At 31.8% G+C, this 27267-nt stretch overlaps 2 protein-coding genes and 1 long non-coding RNA gene across 7 annotated transcripts; 2 read left to right on the forward strand and 1 right to left on the reverse strand.

Moving 5' to 3' along the window:
* The first annotated feature begins 128 nt into the window (after window positions 1-128).
* Window positions 129-5276, forward strand: LOC115880491 (RNA-binding protein NOB1). The gene is given in 4 exon segments (XM_030897700.1): window positions 129-295; window positions 354-504; window positions 507-1424; window positions 5043-5276. Coding segments are annotated over 4 exon segments (1284 nt in total). The 5' UTR covers window positions 129-205; the 3' UTR covers window positions 5168-5276.
* On the reverse strand, window positions 5206-21123 carry LOC115880490 (ribonuclease P protein subunit p40-like). Of its 2 annotated transcripts, XM_030897699.1 has the most exons (6): window positions 20950-21123; window positions 20728-20839; window positions 20525-20669; window positions 20287-20451; window positions 7801-8251; window positions 5206-5421 (listed from the first exon to the last, which is right to left on the reverse strand). In XM_030897699.1, exons 2-6 carry the CDS (start codon window positions 20836-20838, stop codon window positions 5232-5234), a joined length of 1062 nt encoding a protein of 353 aa, XP_030753559.1. In that variant the 5' UTR covers window position 20839; window positions 20950-21123; the 3' UTR covers window positions 5206-5231. The 2 variants fall into 2 exon arrangements, with proteins under 2 accessions (XP_030753559.1, XP_030753558.1); XM_030897698.1 differs by lacking the exons at window positions 5206-5421; window positions 7801-8251; window positions 20525-20669; window positions 20728-20839; window positions 20950-21123 and adding an exon at window positions 18468-20090.
* A 208-nt stretch (window positions 21124-21331) lies between these two features.
* Window positions 21332-22439, forward strand: LOC115880503. 4 transcript variants are annotated; one of them, XR_004049893.1, is made up of 3 exons: window positions 21332-21369; window positions 21715-22031; window positions 22106-22439. It is a non-coding gene; the product is annotated as an uncharacterized LOC115880503 (long non-coding RNA). The 4 variants fall into 4 exon arrangements; XR_004049892.1 differs by having other exon boundaries at window positions 21362-21376; XR_004049891.1 differs by lacking the exon at window positions 21332-21369 and adding an exon at window positions 21473-21487.
* Window positions 22440-27267: the final 4828 nt, after the last annotated feature.

Below are 27267 nucleotides of genomic sequence, written 5' to 3' on the forward strand. Positions count from 1 at the left end.
CTTTGACATTTGACACTCCATTGTATCAGGGATGTGATTTGGGGATGTGCATGTAAAAAACAATTAGTTCCTGTGGCTAAATTCCCTGCAGTCGTGATAGTAGTTCAATTGTCCGATATACGGAAAATGTAAGGTTATATTTTTATTTATTTTTATTTCATGTTCAGAACTTTTATATTAACACGTGTATTTTAGAATTCTTTAAATGGCAGAAGTTATGTCCAGCTCCGACAAGAAACAAGTAGAATATTTAGTGGTAGATACTTCTGCTTTTATTCAAAATGCTCCACTTCATGTAAGTTCGAATTTATAGTTTGTTATGGTGTGGCATTGTATGATATATATGTTTTTAGGAAATTGCAGAAAATTTAATAACTTGTCAGGATGTTTTAAACGAAGTTACTAATAAACGACAGTTAAGAAGACTCATTACATTACCTTACAACTTGGTGTAAAAGATGTTTTCCCCAGAGAATATTAAATTTGTTACAGATTTTTCTAAAAAACTGGGGATTATCCCAGTCTATCCGCTGTTGATATAAAGGTTATAGCTCTAACCTACCAACTGGAGAAAGAGAAATGTGGTTTAAAACAGCTGAGAACAGAACCTACTCTACCAAGACCTACCACTGAGAGTATTGTAAAAGAAATAGATCCTGATATAACAGGTTTCTTTATACCTAATGAAAAAGGAGTTTTTGAAAAGGACAATTCAGATAACAAACAGTTATTAAAAGATGAAATACAATCTACTAATACAGATTTGTTAGACAATAATATTAAAAATACAGAGATCACAACAACGATAGAAACCTCTCAGCTTGAGCCCATAAATTGTGGAGTTGATGATTCTGATAATGAAGTGCTAATTCCAGTTGATCCAAATATTTCAGAAAACAGTTTAAGTGATAGTTGTGAAGATGAAGATGACGACGATAGTTGGATTAATCCTTCAAACGTACATTTAGCTAGAAAACAGGTCAACTCACAAATTATTGAAGAGAAATATGTCAAAGTTGCATGCATGACCACAGATTTTGCAATGCAAAATGTTTTGAAACAAATTAATCTAAATGTTTCAGCATTAGATGGTCGAATTATAAGGCAACTAAGGACTTATATTTTAAGATGTTATGCTTGTTTTAAAACCACTAGTATAATGACTAAAAAATTTTGTCCTAAATGTGGAAATGACACTCTCAAAAAAGTTGCAATATCAGTGAATGAGAATGGTGCAATGCAAATTCATATTAATCCCAGAAAACCTTTAAGTGGTCGGGGCAAAATTTATAGTTTACCTAGAATAAAGGGTGGAAAACATCCTAACAATCCCATTATAGTTGAAGATCAGCCGATCCCTGATAATAAACCAAGTAGATTAGCAAGAACAAAAACCAATGCATTAGATGATGACTATATAGCAGGTAAGATTTTTGTTAACTATACAGTTTTTTTTAACTATACAATTTCATTTCATGATTTTTTATATACCTTGTTGGTAACAGACTCTTGCATTGACATTTATATGTCTAGAAGTGAATCTATGTCGATTTTGTACGCCAGTGAAAAAGTGTTAAGTGTTTATTACATAACCACTTAATATGACATTTAGTTCATAGGCATGGCTGAGAAACTTAAATGGAAATGACGGTTCATTAAAAATAGTTTTTCCTCCAAGATGCAGAGGCGCAAAATATTAAAACTGTCAATATTAACAATGCAAATGTCAATATCTGACAATAATAAAATTTGATTTTTAACTGTCACTCAGAGACGCTTTTGTTGTGATTTTACGGTTTGATTTCGTTTTGATTTCGTTTTGATTACGTTTTGATTTGTATTAGAATTATTGTAAAATTAAATTCCTTCAGAGTTTTTGCCAGTATTCTGTTTTAGACAATGTTTTTAAAAATGGTGGGACAATTTGTGTTTTGTATAGACTCTTAATTATTTTTTATCATGGAGTTTAATTGTTGTACACCTGGTTTCAGAAGGATACAATGGTAAATAAATTAAACATATCTACTTAGAGTTATAGATTTTTAAATTAGTACTGCTAATAAATGCCACCTGCTGAGCAGTTATTTAATTTTATTACCGTGCATGTAAGGAATTAAGGACGCGCGTTGTGTTATATTAGCATGATCAGCAGATGATTACATCTAATTTAATTTGTTTTTATTATTTCAGGTCTCAAACGGAAACAAACTGGGAATCTTGCCTACACCAAAATTATATAGCCGTTTCCAATTCACTTCAAAGGGAGGAAAATTATGTAAAACTGCCTGCTATTTCCTGAAAACCGCCAAAGATTAAATTATAACTGTAACAACTTAATATATACTATTTCTAGTCTTTTTAATATATTTTTTAATTAATATCCGACATATAAGAACACTTTGTATGCTTTTAATTCAGTTGATTTATCGTTTATAATATGTTCGACCTAATTAAAAGCACACAAAGTGTTCTTACATGTATGTCCAAATTTATTTTAAATTAACTAAAACAACCCCCCTTCCCCTCACCCCTCTCTTCCATTAGTATTTCTTCCTCCATCTACCAGAGGCGCCCTTGTATAATAAAATTGAAATGTATTATAAGTTGCCTATCTATTTAATAGTATAAGTCTTTTATCTATGGTTCATAGGCTTGGGAAAATACTCACTCTTCACTCTTCTCTCTTTGTTCAGTATACCTACCTCATTTTATGTGACAGATTGACTATGCACAAGAAAATTGTCACCCAAGCTAAGCCGTTGCAGACTCTGTATAAAATAGTTCAATACATTTACATGAACCATACAATCGGAAAAAAACGGCGTCGGCGATAGTTTGGAAGTGAAGATTGCTGTCATTTTGTATGTAAAATTATATAGGGAATGTCACCAATCCATTTCACGTCAACTGGACGCGATTTTTTATCATATGGTATAACATATGTACAGTATTCTAGTAGGCATGTTTGGTTCTCTGGTTGTTTGATCCCCTGGTATAAGTTGTTTTGAATGTTAGAAAATAATACAGGGTGTCTCCCTATAATTACCTTGACTTAGGTAATAGATATTTACATGACAATAATTCATAGAAAAAATCTAACAACACTGAATTCTGTGTCATAAACTAGGTATTAAGAACCAGAGAATGGTTATTGGGTATAACCGGGAGGGGTTCAAAATGCAATATTGTTAAATTTCTCCCTGTACTTCATAAATGAAGCAGAGAAAGACAATGTGCGCGTTCAGGGAACACAGCGGCTCACCGACCGCTGAGTATTTTACTCAGCGGCTGACTGTTTTTGCATGAAAAAGAGACCGTTTAGGGAAACCGCTTACTCAGCCGCTGACCGTCCCTGAACGCGCCCAACTATTTTGATTAAGGGCTCAGCAATCCTTATCCCCCCCTTCGACAATAAAGATGTTCAGAAGGGAAAATGGTGGTACATACCCTAGTACTGGGTGGCCAACTAAGAATAAACGCTGGTTATATCTAACAAACTCATGTAACAAACTACTTATCACATAGCTTTGGGAAAAAGTTCTAAAAAGTAAACCAGCCAAGATAAATCAGCTGCGAATTATTTGAAGTTCGAAAAACGTGGAGAGCGCATCGTTATTGTCAATCAGGAAACGATTTTTTCCCCAAAAATATGCACATAAAGAGGTATTTTAAATTTTGCTATTGTAGTTGTAACTTTTTGGAATCTTTGTGATCTGTTTTAAGCAAAAATACATAGCCTGCCATATAATTTTTTTCTGTTCTCTAGAGTGAGCGCATTTAAAGGAGCCAGGAAGTCATCGGTGATGAGCCTGTATAGCGACCGCTCCTTGCTTGTGATTGGACGTATGTACGTTTCGGTGATCCATGAGCGCCAGCTTAGATATGTTTATTCTAATATTTCAAATTATTTTTTCGCGCGGCACTGTCTAACGCCGAGGAGGCCTGCTCCGGCAAAATATTGATGACGCTCCTGGCTCCTTTAAATGCGACTACGGCAATCTATAGAGACGAAGATATAAACAAAAAATGATTTATTATCTTTTTCCCAAAGTTATACAAAAGTAGTTTCTGAAATATGTTTTCCGATTTACAAAAACACATTTTTTCAGATATTTTAAGAACCATTATTCCGATTTGAATATTTTAGATGCCTACGTTTTGCTAAGTGTTTTATGCCCCCTCTAGTATTTCTTGTTAAAAAACGTCACATCGCATAGTTTTTGAGAAAATTTTTTTTGAGAATTTATTTTTCCAAAGCAGACCTACAAAATATACAGGGAGTTCCAATATTCCGTGGATATAGAACAACTACGTATTTTTTTAATCAAAATATGTTAATTGCCAATAATTTATCTTTATACACAAATGCTTTGTTTGTCCCTTAGAGGGCATCAATCAAAAATAAAAACGTGAATTTTTTTTCTTTTTAAGCTTTTTATTAAGGTTATTGTCAAATATAATTTGGGATAACATAAAATTCCATATTTTCGCCAACTAGATTATTGGAACGTAATATATTTTATGCACCTCCATAGCTTTGTGACAAAAAGATATTTTTTGAAAGTCAGCTTTGGAAAAGTTTTTTTTTTCCTCAAAAAGTATGCGCGATATCGTTTTTTTTACGAGAAACAAAAAGTGTAGTAAATACTGGAAGAACTAATTTACGAAATAAAAATCGGTCGTCGGTGGAGTTAGAAAATATTTATACTAGAATTTATGGAGGGGTAGGGGAGTTTTGATACTTCCCGTACTTTTTCTTCATTTTTGTGAAAGTCAAATGTTAAATCACTTAGCAAAACATGACACCCAAAATTTCATTTAAATCGGAATAACGATTCTCAAAATATCTGAAAAATGTGTTTTTTTTATGCCCTCTAACAGACAAACGGAGCAATTTTGTATAGAGGTAAATTGTGTTGAGGTAAAAATTGAACCTATTTTGATTCCAAAAATACGTAGTAATTCTATGTCCACTGAATATTGGGACACCCTTGTAATAATATTGTCTCAATATTCAAAATATGAATTTTATTAATTTTTAGGTTTCTCCCCATTCGTAATGAGAGATGTCAACTCTAAATCAGCACAGCTGTGTATACGACCTAATGCGGAATTCAAACAGTGGATGAAGAGAAACCCCAATGAGTCACGAAGAAGAAGAAAATAAATTCTATCTAGTACATTCTATATTTTGTTACAGAAAAATTAACAACATATAAATAATATAATAATTATTTGTAGGTTTTTGAAGTACATCTCTGTATACAAGATAAAAATTTGTTTTTATTAAAAATTAATAAATTCCCATTATCACCATTTGTGTAGTAATGATGCTCTTTATTAGGAGTAACAATTGGCATATCTGAAAAACCTTGAGTGTATATTGCCATCCATGATTTTTTTTCAACATCATTATAGTCCCTAAAACAATTAATTATTATCTTTGTCACAATAGGCTTGGTGCATTTCAGTTCCGACCGCAGCGCTTCAACGACAGAAATCAGAAATTGTCAGTATATACCTATTTCACGCGGCCGCGCCGTATGTTGATAGCATTAAAATAATATTGAAATAGTGGCTCTGCCATAATATTTAAGTATTTTAGTTTTTTGCTAGTGCAGTTATTGAAACTATAAAACACTCAGGTACGAGGTTTATGTAATGTAACGCTATTTCGGGTAGTAAAAAATAAGTGAAAAAGAATTCGAACTAGGCGTCGTGTTGTGTTGTGACAATTTCAAATGTTAATAAAATTGACAAAAAGGTGTTAACGCGTAAAGGAGAGCGTAATTAGGGCGTTGTTGGGTGCAATAACATTTAATAACTCAACTTAACTGGATATTCAACTCTCCCGAAACAACATTTTATAGTTTCAAAGTAGCCAAAAGTGGAGTGGAGAAGTTTTTAAATTTATTTAAAAAGTTTTTCCACTTTACTGGCGAAAGCATACGTATTTTTGCATAGGATAACTGTCTCATAAAAATACACACAAGATTTTTTTGGAAAAAGCCTTTATTAAATTTTGAAAAAATTAAACTAATTTCTATGAGGACAAAAATGGAGAAACTGGTATTTTTTATACATTTGTAGTCGCTAGTCTCAGTATTTGGTTGCATAGCCTTTACTTTTGATGACTGCTTGGCACCTTCTGGGCATACACTCAATTAAGTTCTTTATTACGTCCCCGGATATTTCATTCCCGGCTTGTAATAGGATAGCGAACAAAACATCTTTATTTTTAAATTTGTCCCTGTTTTTACGCCTAATATCGACTTCTAGTTGATCCCATAGGTTCTCTACAGGGTTCAGGTCGGGGCTTTGTCATAATATTTAAGTCATTTTTTTGCGGCTTTGTGCTGGCCAGTTGATCACTTCAACTTGTTCTTCGGTTAAAAATTCCTTAATAAGTTTGGCAGTTTGTTTCGGATCATTATCGTGCATAAATTTCCAGGTTAAAGGGAGAGAGGATTCAGCATAAGTACCATTGTTTCTTGCAAAATATTTAAATACATATAACGATCCATAATTCCATCTATTTGAACAAGGGGCCCGACCCCATGCCCAGAAAAACAACCCCAAACTAGAACGTTCCCACCTCCGTGTTTTATGGTGGGTATGGTGTACTTGGGATTGAACCTCTCATTGGCAGGACGACTCACCCACCTAATACCATCCGAACCAAATAGATTGTATTTGCTTTCGTCCGACCAGAGTACATTTTTCCACTGCTTGTAGATCCAATTTACATGTTCCAATGCAAACTGTAGTCGGGCCTGCCTATTTTTCTTAGAAATAAACGGCTTTCAGGCAGGTCTTCTGGCATTTAGTTTTGCCTGTTTCAGACGTCGTCTAATGGACCTAACAGATATTGAGATAAAGGGATATTCGTTCCTTTATCCTCCGCAGTGCAAAATGGATTTCTAAGTGAATATCTTCTTATTATTTTATCTGTCGCCAAAGTTGTTTTTTTGGGTCTTCCGGGCTTGGGTACACTGGCATTTGTCCCACGACTTCTATACAAATTAATCTGTTTGCACACAACACTTTTGTGTAAATTTAAGTGTCTAGCAATATCAATTTGTTTAATTCCCGAATGATACTTCTCAATTATGATTTTTTTTATTTGAACTGACAAATTTATTCCGCGCGACATATTTTTAACGCTCTGTGAACCCAATACCACGATCTAGACGCTTTAACAAGAGAATATCTCACAGAATGTTAAGAAGAAGATAAGGTTTCTCCACTTATGTCCGCTGGAATTTGAAAATAATTTTTTGTCTGCAAATTTATTCACAAAATAAGCAGTTTTTATATGGCTATACAAAGCAGATTAAATGAGAAATATTTTCTTGATATCCTATTCTGCAGAGAGTAAACTGTATTTTGACATAGTAAAAATATTAAAAGTTTCTCCACTTTTGGCCAGTACTGTACCTTCAAAAAAAATTCGTGATAGCCGAAATAGCCCCAATTATGATCCCACCATCAAAACCGGTGATTAAAACTATGCTTGCTGCCGTAGTTGAACTCGTATAAAAAGTTTTTTTATATATATAGTTGAATGATCAATTATAATACAAGTAAGACCTTCTGAAGATATCAAAATATTTACTTTTTTATTTTTAGAATTTTCAAAAATTATACTTCCTAACACTTTTAGAACAATAATATAATAAATTTTTCGTATACTCGCTATTTAAACCCGTGTATTTGTATATACTAGTTGTTTACGATATTCTCCGATGGTGGCAGCACCGGCGGAGAATGCACCAAGCCTATACAAAATTGATAACTTACCTCAAAAAAGATGTTAATTTTTCAATATGTTCAGGTAAGAAAAATCCTCGCCATTGCAAAAATCGCAATTGACTTAAAACTATAGAAGGTTCTGGAGCTTCATAAGTATTAACATAGTTGTCAAAAGATCCCAAAAAATCTCCGTCTATAGATACCATTCCTAACCACTCAGCAAAATCTATAATCTCATTTTCTGATATGTCCTCTTTCAATATTATCGGACTGTTGATAGAATATAAAACGTGTGTTTTAAAATTGTTCTTGCACACTTTAACGTTGTAATTAAGATCGTTAAAAAATTTTGCTACAGATGAAGGACAAATTGTATCTTCTGGGGGCAGCCAGGATAATATTAAAGAGAATTTTTCTAAAGAATCTAAAGCTGCCTTAATCCGTTTGAAACTTCGTTGGCCAGGTTGTAGTTTGCTATTTCTTAGGTCTATTTTAATAACTAAAAAATGTACTAAATAGTGTGAATTTCGATCACAATATAAATTAACTATGATTATGTTATAAGTCAAAATAATTTTGGGGATTGTTTAGGAAAATAAATAGGTAAGACCAAGGTCTGTTCAGCGAAGGAAGGGATGATTTTGACAGAGGACATCCAAAAAAAACTGAAAATACAATCCCTCTTTAAATCAAGGTATGACAACTGAAACTATCATACCTTCCCTCGTTGGACAGACTACATAATAGAAGGTGTCCCAGAAATAAGTGCAAGTATTTTAACTGGTAGTATAGTTCGACCCCAGAAACACGCCCATGATTTTTTTTGCGAAAAAAAATGTTGAAAATTTTATATATTTTTCTTGACATTTTCCGGAAAATATTGAAAAACTTTTGCGTGCCGCTTGTTCAGTTTCCATAAATTTGTTTATAGTGCTTAGAAAATGCAATGTTGCCCCCCCTACGTTATCCACATTCTGTATGTTTATAAGTTCACATATTTAAATTACTACAAAAAAATACTTAAATTAATTTTATTCACTGTAGATTACTACTAAGTATATGTTAAATACCTTTTTTACAGTTTTGTAAACTAAAATAATGAAACTAAGTAATGCACAAATAGCAAATTTTCAATAGTTCAGAATCAGCGCCCTCTATTAGATATCTAAATTATCAACGCTTGACCTACATTTAACCAGATCAGCTGATGGAAATTTTTAAGTTATCCAATCATTTGAGATTTTACTCAAAACAGTAAGCTTCTAAAAAAAACTAAAAAAATAGACAAATGTAAGGTAAGCCTGTAAAAATACTTTCATTATTCAAATCGAAATATCAATTATTTTGGTGCTTACACAAAAATGTTTTGGTTATTCACAAAAACAAGAGTGTGAGATAGAAAAACAGAGGAGTTTAAAGGTTGTCGCCCACTAGACCGCTGCGCGGCGCGGCGCTGGGAAGAGAATTTTTTCCGGCTGCGAAGGAACTGCGCCCACTATAGCGCGCTTTTGAAACGCGGCAACGCTATTTAGTTATAGTCGAAGTGTTTTTTACTTACTGTAGTTTAGTTTTTAAAGCAATGAGTTCAAGTACGGACGAAAGCGTATTTTTGTGCTCTTCTAACAGAGGAAGAGGAAGAGGGGTGAGGAAAAGTTTGGACTCATACGATTAACAAAAAAGAAAGAAGTTTGGAGAATTTTACCATCTTTTTCCAGATTTAATAAAAGACAAGATCATTTTTTCAGTATTACAAAATATAAAGGGAAACATTTTACGTACTCCTCAATTGAGGGTTTTAGAAGCAAAACACCGAGTATCTCTACTCATCATATTTTTTCAGAAGAGACAAATTACTAATACTTTTGATAATTCTTATTTATTCTGATGTGTATATTAGTTATGTGGTGAAAAAACCCTGATCTTTTTATATATTTAGGTAATTAGAATTTAAAAATTGGAGATTGTCACTTTTGTTAAAAAGTGGAGATTGCCGGTTTTGCCTCTACACCCCTCAATTATATTAAATCTTTGATAGAACGGCATTTCGTCCATCTGTCTCTAGTGAGGGAAGACTATAAATAAAAAATTATCATATTCCTTTATGAAAATCGATTTGCCTAATTTACCTTTAAAAATACAATTCTACCAGTGATACGTATCACTAGTTCCTAGTCAAAAAGCCAACTGAAAAGACTCGAATGCAAAATTATTTCCCTTGTGAGTACGCACACTGGAACGCGTCAAAACGCGGGAGACGGAAAAACAGATCAGCTGATGGAAATTTTTAAGTTATCCAATCATTTGAGATTTTACTCAAAACAGTAAGCTTCTAAAAAAAACTAAAAAAATAGACAAATGTAAGGTAAGCCTGTAAAAATACTTTCATTATTCAAATCGAAATATCAATTATTTTGGTGCTTACACAAAAATGTTTTGGTTATTCACAAAAACAAGAGTGTGAGATAGAAAAACAGAGGAGTTTAAATTCTCAAAAAATAATACTAAATAATTCAGATGGCATATGAATGTATTTTGTGCCAAATACTCGTGTAAGTGTCTGGTGATATACAGGGTGTCCCAGGCTGAGCGTGCATTAGAAGTTTCTAGAGAACCACAATATCTAGATCGGAGATTTTTTGCACATCATTGTTTTACAACGAGATCTATCGATTAAAAATATTTTCAATATGGCGGCACTTCCGGAAATACCGGAAGTTAACAGCAACTTTCTTATTTTAAATGGGTGCCTCCATTTTTTATTACATACTTAAATTATCTGTAAAATTCTATGAATATTAATGTCAAACACTCTATGTCTAACATTAACCGTTTTTGAGAAAAAAATTATTTAAAATTTTCCGACGAAAAAAACCACCTGTCAAAAAAATTTGTATAACCTAAAAGTTAAATTTAGTCATTACCACAGCCACTGTGACATAAAGAGAAGACATGTGGCTATCTATTTCAAAAATTAAATTGTTCAAATGTCATATAATAATGGCAGTAGCTGTCATGGAATTGAGTGATTAAAAAATTATCATAAATCATTTTGTTCAAATGGAAACCCACTTTTTTTATTTCACTAAAGAAACGGTTTTTCAATTCGTTACTTCTTAACTATACATGTTCCTATACCTAAAAAAATCGTTTTTAAGTTATTTAAGGTTGAGTTTGAAAACCTATATTTTTCTTGATTTTATCTAGCTACCTTTGACATTAAGTGTCAAACGGTCAGACAATTTATTTCCATCTGTCAGAAAACGAATTATTTGAATTTCCCATAGTATAAATACTGCCTGCTTAAGGGTTTAAAAAGTGTATTTATAAAAATATCTCGTATTTTCGCTCTTTAGTGATATCTAATAGTTGACATTATTAATAATATTCCGTATGATCGAAAAAAAACAGCGCAAAGTTGGCTCGAAAATGATGCTGCTTTTTGAACAAAGCGTCACAATATGACATGGCCAGATCTATTGTTTTACCTCACTCGACGTTTAAAGTCATAGGCTACTTGTTAAGTACTACAAAATTTATAAAATTTTACATAGAATTTCAGTACATAATAAAAAATGGGGCATCCATTTAAAATAAGAAAGTTCCTGTCAATTTCCGGTATTTCCGGAAGTGCCGCCATATTGAAAATATTTTTAATAGATCTCGTTGTGAAACTATGATGTGCAAAAAATCCCCGAGCTAGATATTGTAGTTCTCTAGAAACTTCTAATGCACGCTCAGCCTGGGACACCCTGTATTGTTACTCTCTGGTGATATACTGTTACATCGATCCGTTATTTATCGGAGTCCCATTCACTATGTTAGGTAAGTTTTTTACTTAAAATCTGAATTTTTCAAGTCGTTTTTAAATCTTTCCAGTCGATGTGTCAACATTGAGTGTGTCAAACAAGCTGAGATTCTGGTAATTGCTTGGTATTTGCGGTTGATTATCGATTGCTGCCGGCGGCTCTCAAAATGTTGCCATTATATATCATATTTTTAAAATTTATTAATTCGACCAATTATTTGCCATTATTTTTAAAATTTTCAAAGTTAAATAACTCGGTTATTTTCAATTTATTTTAAAAATGGTAAAGAGAAAATATGTTTCTTTTGGTCAGATCTACCACTCCTTAAAACACTTGCTTTTATTTCTGTTTTTTAGGTTTCACTTTTCATTTTCGTGTGTTTTACAGGATATCTCGCTTATGGGTAGAGATACAAAGATGCGGTTTTAACTTTGCTACTTTTTTATGAAACAAAGATGCTACACACAGATTTGTCCTAGCCCTTTTAGTTCCTGAAATACAGGGCGAAATTGAAAATGTTGAATTTTTCGACCCCCTTCATATCTCGATTATCTTATAAATTATCGAAAAGTAACGAGTTTTTCGTTGGGAGCTGTCATTCTCGAAATATAACCTACACTTTTGTTTTTTTTTAAATGGGACACCCTGTATATTATTTTTTATTATATTTGCTTTGTCATGAGCTTTCTAAAAATATATTACCATATTTATGAAAATAAGTCTACGGTATATTATATTTTTAGAAAGCTCATGAAAAAGGAGATTTAATAAAAAATAATAATATACAGGGTGTCTCATTTAAAAAAAACATAAGTTTGGTTATATTTGAGAATGGCTCCCAACGAAAAACTAGTTACGCCACTGGATTCTACGTGAAAATGTCTACTGCGCACATTTTTCGCCTTTTCGATAAGTTATAAGATAACCGAGATATGAAGGGGGTCGAAAAATGCAATATTTCAATTTCGCCCTGTATTTCAGGAACTAAGAGGGCTAAGACAAATATGTGTGTAGCATCTTTAGTTTCATAAAAAAGTAGCAATACCCTTAAGCGAGATACCCTGTAAAACACAAGAAAATGGGACACCCTGTACATACAATTACGTATATCTAAGTTAAAGCCGAAGGTTGATATTCGCAATCGCTTCTATCTAGTCAGTGAATATTTCATCATGAATTGCATCACGCAACTACAATTAGACTAGTAACATACTTGCGAAATCGCCGCGTGGCGCTGCATCTCGGTCTAACTATAGTACATGCGGACCTTAGATAGCGCGTTGAAGGAACACAGCGGCTGACTAACCGCTGAGAATTTTGCTCAGCGGCTGACTATTTTTGTATGTAAAAATAAACCGTTCAGGGAAGTGGCTTAAGGCCTTGGTTTCCTACAAAGCGATAACGCTTAAAGTGCGGCCGTAATTTAACGGCCAGTTAAGGTTGATTTTCATGCATCCGTTATCCGACGATACGTTGATAACGATGAACGGTTAACCAATCGAAGCCTTTAAATTCAACCAATAAAATTAATATCGTATCGTCGGACAACGGATGCATGCAAATCAAGCTTTACGCCGCTAAAAAACGTATGTACTTACATATCGGTGTGTGTTCCTCAGAGGGTGCATCCACACTATCCTAAAAACGGCGTAACGGCGTAATGACGTTGAATAGATTTCCAGTAATTCTATTGGCTGAAAAATTCATCTGTCAGAAATTTTATTTGTCAAATTCATCTGTCAAAAATTTCAGCCAATAGAATTACTGGAAATCGATTCAAAATCGTAACGCCGTTTTTACGATAGTGTGGATGCACCCTGAAGCGTTCGGCTCGAAAAAAAACCACAGCGTATTTTCTGAAGCGGCGCGGCCGGTCTGTACGGTCGGTTACTGCAAGCACGTTTTTTGACGGTGGACAATACTTGATTTGAACCATAGAGAAACTAAAATAAATATTATACAGGGTTGTTCACCACATACGACACGGAGTATTGTAGTTAAACGATTAGATTTTTGCAAATTGTGAGTTTTGGGTTTGTTGAAGGACTATTAGAGCTACAATTTAAAAATATTTTTACAAGATACAGAGTGTCCCAAATAAATAAAAAATATCAAAGTTGCATTTTTTTAAATGAAAGACCCTGTGTATTATTACATTTTTGGTTTCTACGATTAAAATAAAGGTAAATTTGATTCAGGTTTACCGCATTTTAATCTTACCGTCTTTGAAATACTTAGGTTTTTGTCAAAATACAGTAATAATTATAATGATTCATTTCTCTTGGCGTATTTAAGTTTTTAAAACCAAATATTATCCTGAAGTATTTCTATTTACCAAAGTTTGTGTTTCAATAATAAAAATTATTCTGCCATATACAGAGTGTCTAAAAATTCTTTTTAAATAATTGCTACCTTTTAACGGTAATAACTTGTTTAATTTAAATGGAATACCCTGTATATTTTATGAGAATCAGATGCACAATTTAATTGTCTATCTAATTGTATTATACCATTTTTTACCTATTTCTTGAAGTTTTCGTAGAAAATGCGGTTTTTTATAATTTACACCCCATTTATCAATATACCTATACTTATACGAATATTGACATTTTAGATTATTTTTAAAGATGTAACACGTTTTTAAAGAGTACAGATACTAATATTGTCGATATAGTTCGTTTATTTCATTAAAAAAAATAAAAAAAACTGTTTAAATATTTGTTAAAAGACCAATTAACATGATTCTAGTATTCAAACTAATAAACATTAATAATTGACTGTTTGCGTTGATTAATATTGCTCCAAATACTAAAAAACTGAATTTTGTATGTGTATTAGACAATGTGGTAAAAAGCAACACCTTAAAAATGTTATTTCATTTTTTGACAAATGCTTATTTATTTATAACAACAGAGACGTTCATATTTATAACTTATTACTGATTCAAATCCACATTTATTTGGAATAATTGATTAACTAACACAATTAAGTATGTAATTAATTAATATTTGGGCGGAAATAATGGTGCTATATTTAATTAATGGTATACTCTTTTATAAAGATTTAAATAGTTTTCTTTTTGTATATAAATGGGCTAGTAATATTATTATTTTTAGCACCTGTATATTTTGTACATTTTTTGCTAAAAAACAATCTAAAATGTCAATACTCCATTGGTATAAAGGAGGTCTAAATTATAAGTAAATTCATTTTCTACGAAAACGGTAAAAAAAAAGGATAGGTAAAAAATAGAGTAATACAATTTGATAGACAATTAAATTGTGCATCTGATTCTCCTAAAATATACAGGGTTTTCCATTTAAATTAAACAAGTTATTGCCGTTTAAAACTAGAAATTATTTGAAGTAAATAATTAGACACTCTGTATGAGGTAGTATCATTTATATTATTGCAACACAATAACTGATCAATAAATAAACTACAGTAAATATTTAGTATTAAAAACTTTGATACCCCTGGAGAAATGAAGCCTTAAAATTTTTACTGCAATTTCACAAAATTGAAAATATTTCAAAAACGGCAAGGTTTAAGTATGATAAACCTTAATCAAATCTACCTTTATTTTAATCGTAAAAATTAAAAATGAAATAATATACAGGGTGTTCCATTTAAAAAATACTACTTTGATATTTTTTATTTATTTGGGACACTCTGTATCTTGTAAACATATTTTTAAATTGTAGCTCTAATAGTCCTTCAACTAACCCAAAACTTACAATTTGTAAAAATCTAATCGTTTAGCTACAATACTCCGTGTCGTATGTGGTGATCAACCCTGTATAATAAACAGTATTAAATAAATGTAACATTATTTATTTAATTTATATTTCTCTATGATTTGAACTGATTCAAAGCGAACAGCCGAAGCATTTTAATGCGCCGTCTTTAATGTTACTTTACAACAATATTCACCGTTAAAGTGGCCGTACTACTCGTTGGTAAAAAAGGCCGCACTTTAGCGCTACGGCTTTGTAGGAAACCAAGGCTTTACTCAGCCACTGACCGTCCCTGAATACGCACATTATAAACTAGGTTCAGCATTTCTAACCTTGGGTGCCGATTTTCGTGTGTGCGAAGAGTACGGTTAATGCGCGCTCAATTAAATAAGATGTACTGTATAAAGAAGAGCAAGTATTTTCCCAAGCGCATGAAATCGATCTAGAGTGGGCTTAAGTGGTTATGTAACAAATACTTCATATTTTGGCTCTCTCCGACATACTAAAGAAACAAAACAAAACTAATACCCTAGTTTATGTATTCTTAAAGTTGCTCAACCGACCAGACAAAATGTGCTGCCAACTGGAGGACAAATCGTGAACTTTTCGGGGCGGAGTCAAAAATAGCGATTATTTTCGTTATTTTCCTCAGAGTAATGTAATAATATAGCCCGGGTTTCTGTGAACTTTAATAGTGATCAGCTGATTAAGAAATTTAAATGAAACTTTTATTTTATTGTAAATTGTGGATTATTTTTGCCTGTTATTTTAAGAATTCTAAACCGTATTAACAAAGAAATTATAAATTATTATTTCGATATGTTGGTACATTATTTATAATTTATGATAATGCTAATTGCTGTTAATTAAAATTTAAAAAAAGTTACATACATATTTTAATTTGATTTAATGCAGGTTTATAAAAGAATCATTTCATTCTTAGATTATTTTATTCTAAACTGAGTGCTTTACGAATTTTACGATATTTTTTTTTTTTTGAAAACAAAACTTTTTACATTTTTGATGCCAACTAATTGGCATGGTATTATTGGTATGGAAATTAGTCAAGAAAGAAAAGAATCGGCTATAACTTGTAATTTTTCGAAAAAAACATATAATACCTATATCGCTGAAAAGCTTAAAAAATGGCGCTTTTTATGAAGTCATGGCTCAAGGTTATGTCATGGCCAACTATGGTTTCCATTAAAAAAAACATAAGTTTGTGTCATATGTCAAAAATGACAGGCTTTAGAGAAAAAAACAGAAAACACAAACTCATTAGGGATGTGAACATCTACAACTTTTATCTGAAAACTTTTTGTCTAAAATACCGTATGATCGAATAAAAACGGCATCAGCGATGGCTATGAAATTACGATCGATGCTATTTTCCATATGATTTTACGTATAAAATGACATCGATCTTCATTTCATAGCCATCGTTGACGCCGTGTTTATTTGATCATACGGTAGATTATAATGGAATTAGAGACAAGTTTTAAAATAGCCAAAATTTGTTTTTTTCGAAGTATCTAATAAGCCTTGAACTTCTCCGAAAAATTCGAAAGGCGCATATTTATGACCCCACAAAACTGCAATGCTTTCCCCATTTAACCGACTCTCTATCTCCAGTAGTTTCCGAGATACCCATAGAGAACATCGTAGGAAACTCACCCTGTATATAATAATATTTTAATTGTTTAACGTTACTAGCAACGTATACCTGGTGATTCTATGACCTATTTCAAAAATATGAAAGGCGCATATTTATGACCCCACAAAACTGCAATTCTTTGCCTATTTAACCGACTCTCTAACTCCAGTAGTTTCCGAGATACCCATAGAGAACATCGTAGGAAACTCACCCTGTATAGTATTTAGAAACTAACTATTATTATTATTTGACTAGATTAATTTGATTAATCCTCCATTAATTTAATTTAAAATAAATTTTATCAGATTTTTTTTCGTATATTCTACTACCAGAAAGTCAAAATTATATGATAACGCACTTTTCACCGAAGTTGAAGGAAGATATAGTGTATCTATCACAATACTTAATAGAATTATTACAATTAGAAGAAAAACAAAAAGAAAAAATACCCAAATACCTTCACCTACTACTCATCTACAATATTAACGAATATAATCTCTTATAAAAACACTACACAGCTACTTCTTGTATTCTACACTGAAAAAATTATCAAACTTACTAATTAATCAAACAAAAAGAAAAAATATCCAAATTATCCCTTCACCTACTACTTAACTGCAAAATGAACTATAAAAACACTACTACTAAGTAAGTATTTCTGGTATTCTACACTAAACGTTATAATTAAACGTAATAAAAAAAAATACACTACAACCACTACAACAAAGAAATAAAAACATTTTTTAAAGCTAGAAGAAACAGAACTTCGATACGTGCGACCTGTATAAAAGATCAAGCGGACAAAGAATATAAAATACTTTAAAAATGTGCATTCAGAAAGAAAAAATATCTCGAAAATTATCTAAACAAACCTTTTTTTTTCTTATCAGTACAAGACATCGGCCTCGTCGGCCTTCCGGAATTTGTCGGGTATTTACAATGGTCGAATTGTATAATTACCAGCTTTTATAGTATATCTAATAGACAAAAAGTATCTGGTCGATTAGTAACCAATTGGCACAGTCCGAAAATTATCAATTTTTATTTTCTCTTTTTTTATTGGTCCTTTAAAAATCAGAGAAACAAAAAATATTTTTCTGTAGCAAAAGACTGTGAAATACGCCCCGCCATCTGGTGCTTTACATGCATAAACGTCTTAGGTTGAGCTACTTTAAAAATTCATATACAAGGCTGATACGAAATCGCCATAGCGATTCACTCCTACACACGTAAACGCCAACCCAGGGTCTCGCTTGCCAGTATGGTATACTAGACGTGGTTGGTCATTACCTTTCTTGTGGTGGCAAATTGATGGTTGCTCTATTTAGACAAATAAATATTTATATTTTAAATAAATAAAACCAAACAGGCTGGAATCGAACCCGGACTCTTCAGCAGTGGTTACTATATTATTATTATTATGGTAGAGGAGGGAATCTATTTAGGTATCCGTGTGTTAAGAGATACTTATTTTAGTTCATTAGTCCTTAATGTACGTAATAAATAAAATGGCATAAATATGATCACATGTTTAATTACTTTTTATTTGCAACTCTGACAAAATAAAGATTAACTTGAAAAAGATAATGTAGGGCGAATATCCAAATTAAAGTTGCTATTACTAATATGATTTTTAAAAACTTTTAATTCCTCCATTGTAATCCCTTGCCAACTCTCTAATTCTGACAAAACCTTTAAGTTAGGACAACTTGCTAAGAGTAATTCAACGGTTCTCATGCTCATATCACTACTATATAGAACTCTTAATTCTTCTAAGTATTTCATAGGGTTAGATCTTAATATATTGACAATGCTTGCATGTGTTATTCCAGTTGATGATCCCAAATGCACATATTTTATATTAACTGCGTGGGTTAAAACAAAGTCTAGTGGGTTAATTGCACAATCGACCACCCAGAAAATATGCTCCAACTGTCGGAAGTATGATCCAGACTGTAAATTATTTGTAGGTAAGTTCATGTTATAAGTGAAGTCACAGTTATAAAGAACCAGATTTTTTAGATGCGGGCAATATTGGCCTATATGAAGCAGAGCATTAAAATCCATCTCTTCAGCATGTTCTAAATGAAGAGTAGTTAAATTTGAGCCTCTTATTTCAATCAATTGCTTTAAATAATGACTGTAAAAAGCAAATGACAGTAGTTTAAGTTCTCTTAAACAATCTAGAGAAACCAGAATTGTCAAATCAGCTACTTGCATATCATGAAAAATCGAGACATATTCAAGCTTTGGAAACATTGCAACAATGATGTTCAAATGCTCAGTACATAAATCTCTAGTCTGAATTTTTTTAAGTCCAAAAGATTTAACATATGGCAGATTTTGACGAATATATTTTACGATGTGTCCAAATTTATCACATCGTCCAATATCCTGTAGCTTAGGTAAACCTGATATTAATGTTACAAGACCGGGATATAATATTGATGTTCCATGTAGCTGAAGAACTTTCAAGTTCTTACAATTCAGTAAATATGGTATACTTCGATCAGTTACAGAACGTGAAGAAGTTACATCAATAGACTGGAGATTGGGGCAATTCTCAGATAGTGTCTGAATAATTAAATCACTGCAATCAAAACATAAACAAATATGTCGCAAGTTTTTCATATTTCTAATTCCGTCCAAAATATTTTTGTCAAATTCTGTATTTTTCCAACCACCAGTGCAAGATCCTAAATTGAGATTTTCCAATCCAGTCATTTTCTCTAAATTTTTATATAAAACACACCTCATAATCTTCGGCCATTCTGAAAAATCTATACTTCTAAGTCGAGAATTAAGAACAACTTCTGTAAGACTAACTGCAACATTCATTTCCATTAAAAAATGAGACATTGAAATATGAGGATAATAAAATTTCTTAGTTTTGTCTATTAAAGTTTTGACAGCTTTTAACACTTCCACAGCCATTATTTCATACATATGATAAGGAACATACGAGACCAAAATATCATTAAGAATATCAATACTTTTTTGCAGATTTTTAATTATTTTTGGTTGATCCATCTGCATTTTTACTCTTGAAATAATTATTGGTTTCATTTCAACAACCAGGCAACCAATACTTTTCAGAGCAAGAGTTGTCAAAGTTGGAACATCTTTAAATTTTGGCATTTTCTAAAACAATTTTTCATAGTAAATTCTTTAAATTGTTTTTAAAAACAGCCAATAAACATCATATATATATATATATATAACATAAATCTGCATTTATATTATAAGAAAATTAGCACTCTTAAGAATTAACTGTAATCTTAAACCATTGTAACAGAAAATTTACTATTTACTAAACCTGCAGAAGAGATATACTTACTATATCTATCTTTATTTTTTTGTGAAAAATATGAAGCACTTCCTTCGAGTCCTAGACTTTGATATGTATCTTTATTCAATATTAAAATTAAGGTTCCTGTTGGTGTAATTGCAAAACAATTATCACAATCAATTCTAGTACCAATGCTTAGGGCTGTTAATTTTCCTAAAATACATTTATATTTCCACTTTCAATACAATAAAATATAAATCACATAAATGTTAGCTAATTTAACTACCTTGCCTGATAAAGTTGTCAAAAAATTGGGGATCAAGTAAATGAGAAAGGTTTACACCAGTAATTTTATAATATTCACAATCATCAATGAGAGACTGAACTAGCTTTGGTGGGATTTTTAAACAATCTGGTACAATTAAAGTTATCTGAAATTAATACGAATTTAGTATTTTTTCGAAAATGGGCACGTATGGAATTCAGTACAAGATGGTTACAAAAGAATTCTTCTAATAAAGTTTTAGGAAACTTATTGAATTCTTTAATTTGAAGAAATGTTGAGGGTTCCTTAAAATTCCAAACTTCTGGACTTTGCATTCTAAAATAATTGGAGGTGTTTTCCTGAATGCACTTTACTGATATAATTAATACACATATATCGTTAATTTCATAAGCATCTTATAAAAAATATATGTATTAAGATCTTGCCCGAACAAAACTTTTTTCACAGAAATGTGGATGATTTCTCTGGTTTATTTAGTTTTGATTACGAGTTGTTATTTTTACGAGTGTTTTACGCATAAAATAAATAGATCGAAAGAGATCGAAAGTGTTCACGAGTGTTTACCATAAGTGTTTACCTTCATCTGACATTAAACCACAGCATCATCACAGCATAAACAAGTACTATGATACCACAGATAACATAATAATAATGTTATCTGTGGTGATACCTTAGATGAAGAATAAAAAGAAGACATCACCAAGTAAGACACCACTGAGATCCATAAAAAAATAGCTTGTCGTAGGTTTTTTTTTCAGAGATATAGAGATAGAGAGATTGAGCTTCAACTAGTTTTATTCTTTATTCGTTGGACTAGTGCGCATCTGTGCTTAAGGAAAATGCGTGTAATTAGTACGTTCGTGCATTACTAATGATGGAGTGTAGAGATTCCTTACACTCCTAATCTAGATGGGCGCCATTGTCTATCCTCGTCGTCAAGAAATAGTTACAGGATAGTTACAGGTGATAATCGATACCGTGATACATGCCGTGATACCGTGTCGATACGAAACAAATAGGCGCTGTGCCGCCGCGCCGTGCCGTGGGGTGCCGTGGGTAAATACTTGGTAAATAGAGGCCGGAGCGGCGGCACAGCGCCTATTTGTTTCGTATCGACACGGTATCACGGCATGTATCACGGTATCGATCACAGTATCGATTATCACCTGTAACTATTTCTTGACGAGCAGGGAGCGCAGCAGGATATGCGCTGAACAGTTGGCAACACTGAACTCCATAAGCGAAAAAAAAATTATGAAAAATGACCTAACCTACCGCTACGAAAATATTATCTTTTTCGCTTGATTGATGGATGGACCGAAAGATTTATATTAAAATTATCAACAAACAAGTTCTGGTATTAAAGCAATGTGGCCTATACTTTACACATTAGTGCGGGGATCTTACAGATATGTACCCTATATAACTTTACCATTCGCTGGAATTATAGGATTCATAGGATATAATTTAGAAAATATTTTATCAGACAAATATACACCCTATAACAGTGAGTATTAATAAAATCAAATACGTTTTGAATAAAATCTTTATATGATATAAGTTTAATAAATAATGTTGTAGAGTCTATAGAAGAGCAGCGGAAAGAACGACTGCTGGCTGATGAAAAATTACAAAATGCAGATAATATAGATAAACCTAAATATAGCAATAACGTATTACATCAAAATTTATCCCCATCGTTATCATAATTGCGAAATATAGAATAAAATATAGAAATTGTAGTTAATATAATTATTTATCTAGTTAATTAGTCAATTTATAAACTCATATATTTCTAAATTTAATTTAAATCTTTTAAATTAAAATAGATATATATTTTATGTTCATGAAGAGTTTGTCTTAAGCATCAAACTTAATGTGATATTAATATCAATAATATATGTATACTGGATGGTTAAAATTTTATTAAGCAATACATCCCATACAAAAAAAACGAGGTCGGTCTAGTTTGCCCCCCCGTACTAGAGGAAATTCAAAAAGAGATATACCACTATATATATACCATTTTGCACACCATAAATTATATTTTGCACACTTATTTTTCCTTGTTTTTTTTCTACTTTGTTAGTTTACCTTTGTCTACAAATTGAAATTTTTTTTGACAATAAAGGCATTTATTTATTTATAAGAGAAACTAGAGCCGTTTTTTAAACGGGGGGCAAACTTGACTGTCCCCCCCCCCCATTTGTGACGAAATTGATTTATTTCTATGTACATCGATTTGGCTAATTTTGCACACCTATTTTTAAATTTTGCACACCCTCCTGACGAAAGTTATAAGGGGTTGAAAATTTGAAATTTCCCCCCCATCTGCCACAAAATTGAATTGTGTCATAGATAAATGAAACAAGTTTAGATTGGAAAGTGCCCATAAGGACAATGTAAACACTATTTGGCGCTATTCTTGCAACGGTCGCGACCCAAAACTTTTGAAAATTTCGGAGCGGTTCGGCTTTTTCCGGAATTATATCGCCCAAATATTGTTTATTCAAATTTATTATTATTTTCGTTTAATTTTATAAATCGGCTAATTTTGCACACCTATTTTAGAATTTTGCACACCTTCCTGACGAAAGTTATGAGGGTTTGAAAATTTGCAATTTGCCTCCCATTTGCTACGAAATTGACTTTTGTTTATATCAAACGAATCGGCTAATTTTGCACAATTTTTCCCAGCTACTTTCGAATTTTGCACACTCTCCTGACAAAAGTTATAAGGGTTTGAATATTTGAAATTTGTCCCATTGTGTGTGAATTGTCCCATTTAAAAAACATAAGTATGAGTCATATTTGAAAATGATATATCTCAGCGACGTGGAAAACTGTATGGAACCTAGACACTTGTGTCTAGCCCTAGCAGGCAACTGTTAAGCCCGACCAATCACGTTAGAGTTTTTGACAAACACAAATGAATTAACACACTCCAAATAACCACGCTAACCAACCTGATTGGTCAAGCTTAATAGTTGACGGCTAGGACTAGACACTTCTAACCCAGACTTCACCTTTTCGATAAGTTATAGGATAACCGATATATGAGGGTTGTCGAAAAATGCAAAATTTTCAAATCTGCCAGTTATTTCAGGAAGTAAGAGGGCTAGGATAAATCTGTGTGTAGAATCTTTAGTTTCATAAATGTTCTTCTATGCAAGCTATAAATTATCGAAAAGGTGATCTTCTAACTTAAAATCTAAGTTCCGTGCAGTTTTTCACGTCGCTGAGATCTATCATTTTCGAAATAGGATTGATACTTATGTATTTTTGAATGGGACATTTCACACACAATGGGACAAATTTCAAATATTCAAACTCTTATAACTTTTGTAAGGAGAGTGTGCAATATTCGAAAATAGCTGTGCAAAATTAGCCGATTCGTTTGATATACACAAAATTCAATTTAGTTACAGATGGGGGATTTCAAATTTTCAACCGCTTATAACTTTCGTCAGAAGGGTGTGCAAAATTCAAAAACAGGTGTGCAAAATTGTGCAAAATTAGCCGAATCGATCTACATAGAAATAAATCAATTTCGTAACAAATGGGGGGGAACGGTCAAGTTTGCCCCCCGTTTAAAAAACGGCCCTGGCTTCAGTGGCTTCTCTTAGGTAAGTCTGCAAAATATCATTTATGGTGTGCAAAATTGTGCAAAATAGTGGTATATTTATTTTATTATATTAAATTACAGCAGTCCACTAGATTCTTAATCTAAAAATGTTTTTTGTCCTGACATGTAATGCTTTACATTTTATTTTTTAATTTCCAATCGGTGAGTTTTATCAAAAAAACACAAGAGGTAAAAAAGTTTCTAAACAAACTAAACTATCCAAATTAAACCATTTGCATGTGTTTGATAAGATTTTTCTTTAAATTTCGTTAACAAGAATGATAGGGGTAGTTTATTTCAACCCCTTCCACTCATTTTAAAAAAGTAAAAAAAATACCTGAAAGTGTGTTTTCATAACAGTAATGCTTCCATAAAATTTCATTAGTCTATCTCTTTTCGTTTTCAAGATAAAAAATAAAAACATTATTTTTCCGCCATCTTTGTACCGCGATATCTCCCTAATGGTTGACTTATGACCCAACGTTTATAAAGCAAACTACCCTTTATTTTGAACAAGGAATCACCCCCTAAAGTTTTTCGCATTTGTTTTGAAACACCCTGTATATGTTGGAGGCAGATGCCGAATTTCGGCCAATGTCCAAAATAATTAGACATATGGTGATTTGTCCATACTAAACTTGCCAGGGGGTTAATCTTTTTTTGGTGTAATATAACAACAAAAGATTAACACCCTCCGCATAGAAGTTGAAACCAATGCAATCAAAACACTTCCGCGTAACTTTGTGGATATAGGTAGGTATATTTAATTATAATCGCCATATGTCTAATTTTCGGCATCTGCCTCCAACATATATATCATATTTCTATTAGAATAAGGACGATTTGTAATAGAACTAAAATAAATAATATTCAAAATATAAAATCGAAAAGAGAAACTGTGTGTTCGACGCAACACTCCCTATATCTCCGCGACGCACATAGGTCATTTTCGCCAATTTAGGCGGTAATAAATAATGCCTTTAAAATTTAAATTATTTTTTAAAACAAAAATAATTTGTTTGGTAAGAAAATAAATAAATGCGTGGAATAATGACATTTTGTTTCCCTTTATGCTTATACGAAATATATTATTTTTTTTTCATTTTATTATATCGAATTCAAACAAAAACTGTAGTTCCTTACTTTTTTGCAAGTGAATTTATTAGTATTTAGAAGGTTTACAGAAGATGTACTGTATTAGTAACTGAAAGTAAAAATTAGCTTGAACAATGAAAAAAAAACAACCTAAAACATTTAACAAATATATAAATAAAATGATAATAAAACTATTTTACTAGAGAAATTTATGTAACAATAATATTCAATTATCAATAATGATCATCATCATCCTGACTAATATTTTCATCATTTTGTCCTAACTCTGATGCCTGTAAAGTACACCCTCGAAGTAAATTAAGAACCTCTTTGATAAGTGGTTCCTTATTTGACCGTGCTCCCACACATTTAGACAAAGAGTAATAATAATAATAATTTAATTTTTTTAATAATTTTCACTATTTCATCATAATGTTCGTCGCCATCATGTTGCCCTAAATTTAGCGTATTCAGAACAAATCGCAAAACAGATGCATCTTTTTCCTTCAAAGAATTGCCTTCACACCAAGCAGAAAACAAAAGAGATTTTCTATTGACATGGTACCTCAAACAATATATATTTATTCTCTTGGCACATCTTGGCAGCTAAATTTAGGATAGATTAATCGATAAAAAGATTGTGAATACGAAAAAAAATGTTCTTGAAATAAATCTGTATAAATCCTGAATTATAAACCTTTTTAAATACAAGGTTATGAAAAAAAAACTATTTTTTTCTTATTATTAAAACAATGTATGTTTTCGCCAAGTCACAAGCTTTTTACACGCATATTATTTTTTTTAATAATAAATCTTACCTTATAGTACACAATAACACAACACTACTTTTTAAACTCACTTTCTATTTGTAACAACAAAATTCGAAACTTTATGATCTAATGACAGTAATTTTACAATGCGAAATAATTCAAACAAACTTTGATATTGTCATTCTCGCCATGGCCACCTCTGTTAATATTAAATATAATATTGCAGAAATAATATCTATGGGCCCTAGCTCCAAGATGAAATATAAAAAAATATTTTTTTCGACATTCAATTTTTTTATTTATTAATTCCTAAAATACATAAAATGACCTATGTGAGACGTACTGTACTGTAAATTGTATAGAGCGTCAAAAATAAAAATGGCTGTAACTTTTGATACACACAGTATAAACCATTCACCCCTATATCAAAATGCTGGAAAAAGTACCAGGAATTGAAATCTTAAAAAATATATAGGTGTTTTATTTAAAAAGTTTGGTCTGTAGCACTTTTCTGACACACCCCTTATAATTAAAAATATTTTAACAAGAAGCAATTTATTATTACTTATAACTTTTGTATTAGCATTATTTTAAAATTCTTAATAGCAAACGAGATACTGGACTTTATCGCACTAATTGAACACGCTGTATATAAAATAGGAAGGTAAAAATGTAAAAAATATTTTTGATGAGTGTAATTTTACATAAAAACATTATAAATAACAATTACTTCCTTTATTTGAAAAACAAAATTGAGTGTCCCCGTAATTTTTCCATTTAGACCACCGTGCGTCTGCGTCTATCCGTTCTGTGGCTACGGGGTATCCGTGAGAGGGGAAACGATATTCTCTCGATGTTTTTCGTAAAAAATTAGACGACGCATCCCATCAATAAAAATTCGACAAATTTGCAAGTAGCCAATAAAATGAGTGGGCGGAGCGATTTGCGGTGACGTACTCGTCAAGTCGACGTATAAAATATATTGCTGTTTGTTTACATGTTTTTTGTCCGCATTCCTTTCATAGACACAGATCCAGCAGACGAACTGTACTTAATATTATTTTGTTTTATTGCGTCAGGATATTAACAAGATGGTATTTTGTCATTTTATTTATTGAATTTACAAGTGAATATTACAACTTAAAACAATGTTGACAATGATATTGTGTTACTTGGGTATTTTAACTGAATGTATTTACTGATCTACAAAATGTTATGTTTATCAAGGCTTCCTCTGGAGAAAATGATCGCAT

Source organism: Sitophilus oryzae, unplaced genomic scaffold, assembly GCF_002938485.1.
Source record: "Sitophilus oryzae breed Bouriz unplaced genomic scaffold, Soryzae_2.0 scaffold_1625_pilon_pilon, whole genome shotgun sequence".
Classification (NCBI taxonomy): Eukaryota; Metazoa; Arthropoda; class Insecta; order Coleoptera; family Curculionidae; genus Sitophilus; species Sitophilus oryzae.

What these genes read in the sequence shown, in the direction of transcription:
- LOC115880490 (XM_030897698.1), bottom strand. Translation starts at nt 20,087, where the DNA reads ATGCCAAAATTTAAAGATGTTCCAACTTTGACAACTCTTGCTCTGAAA.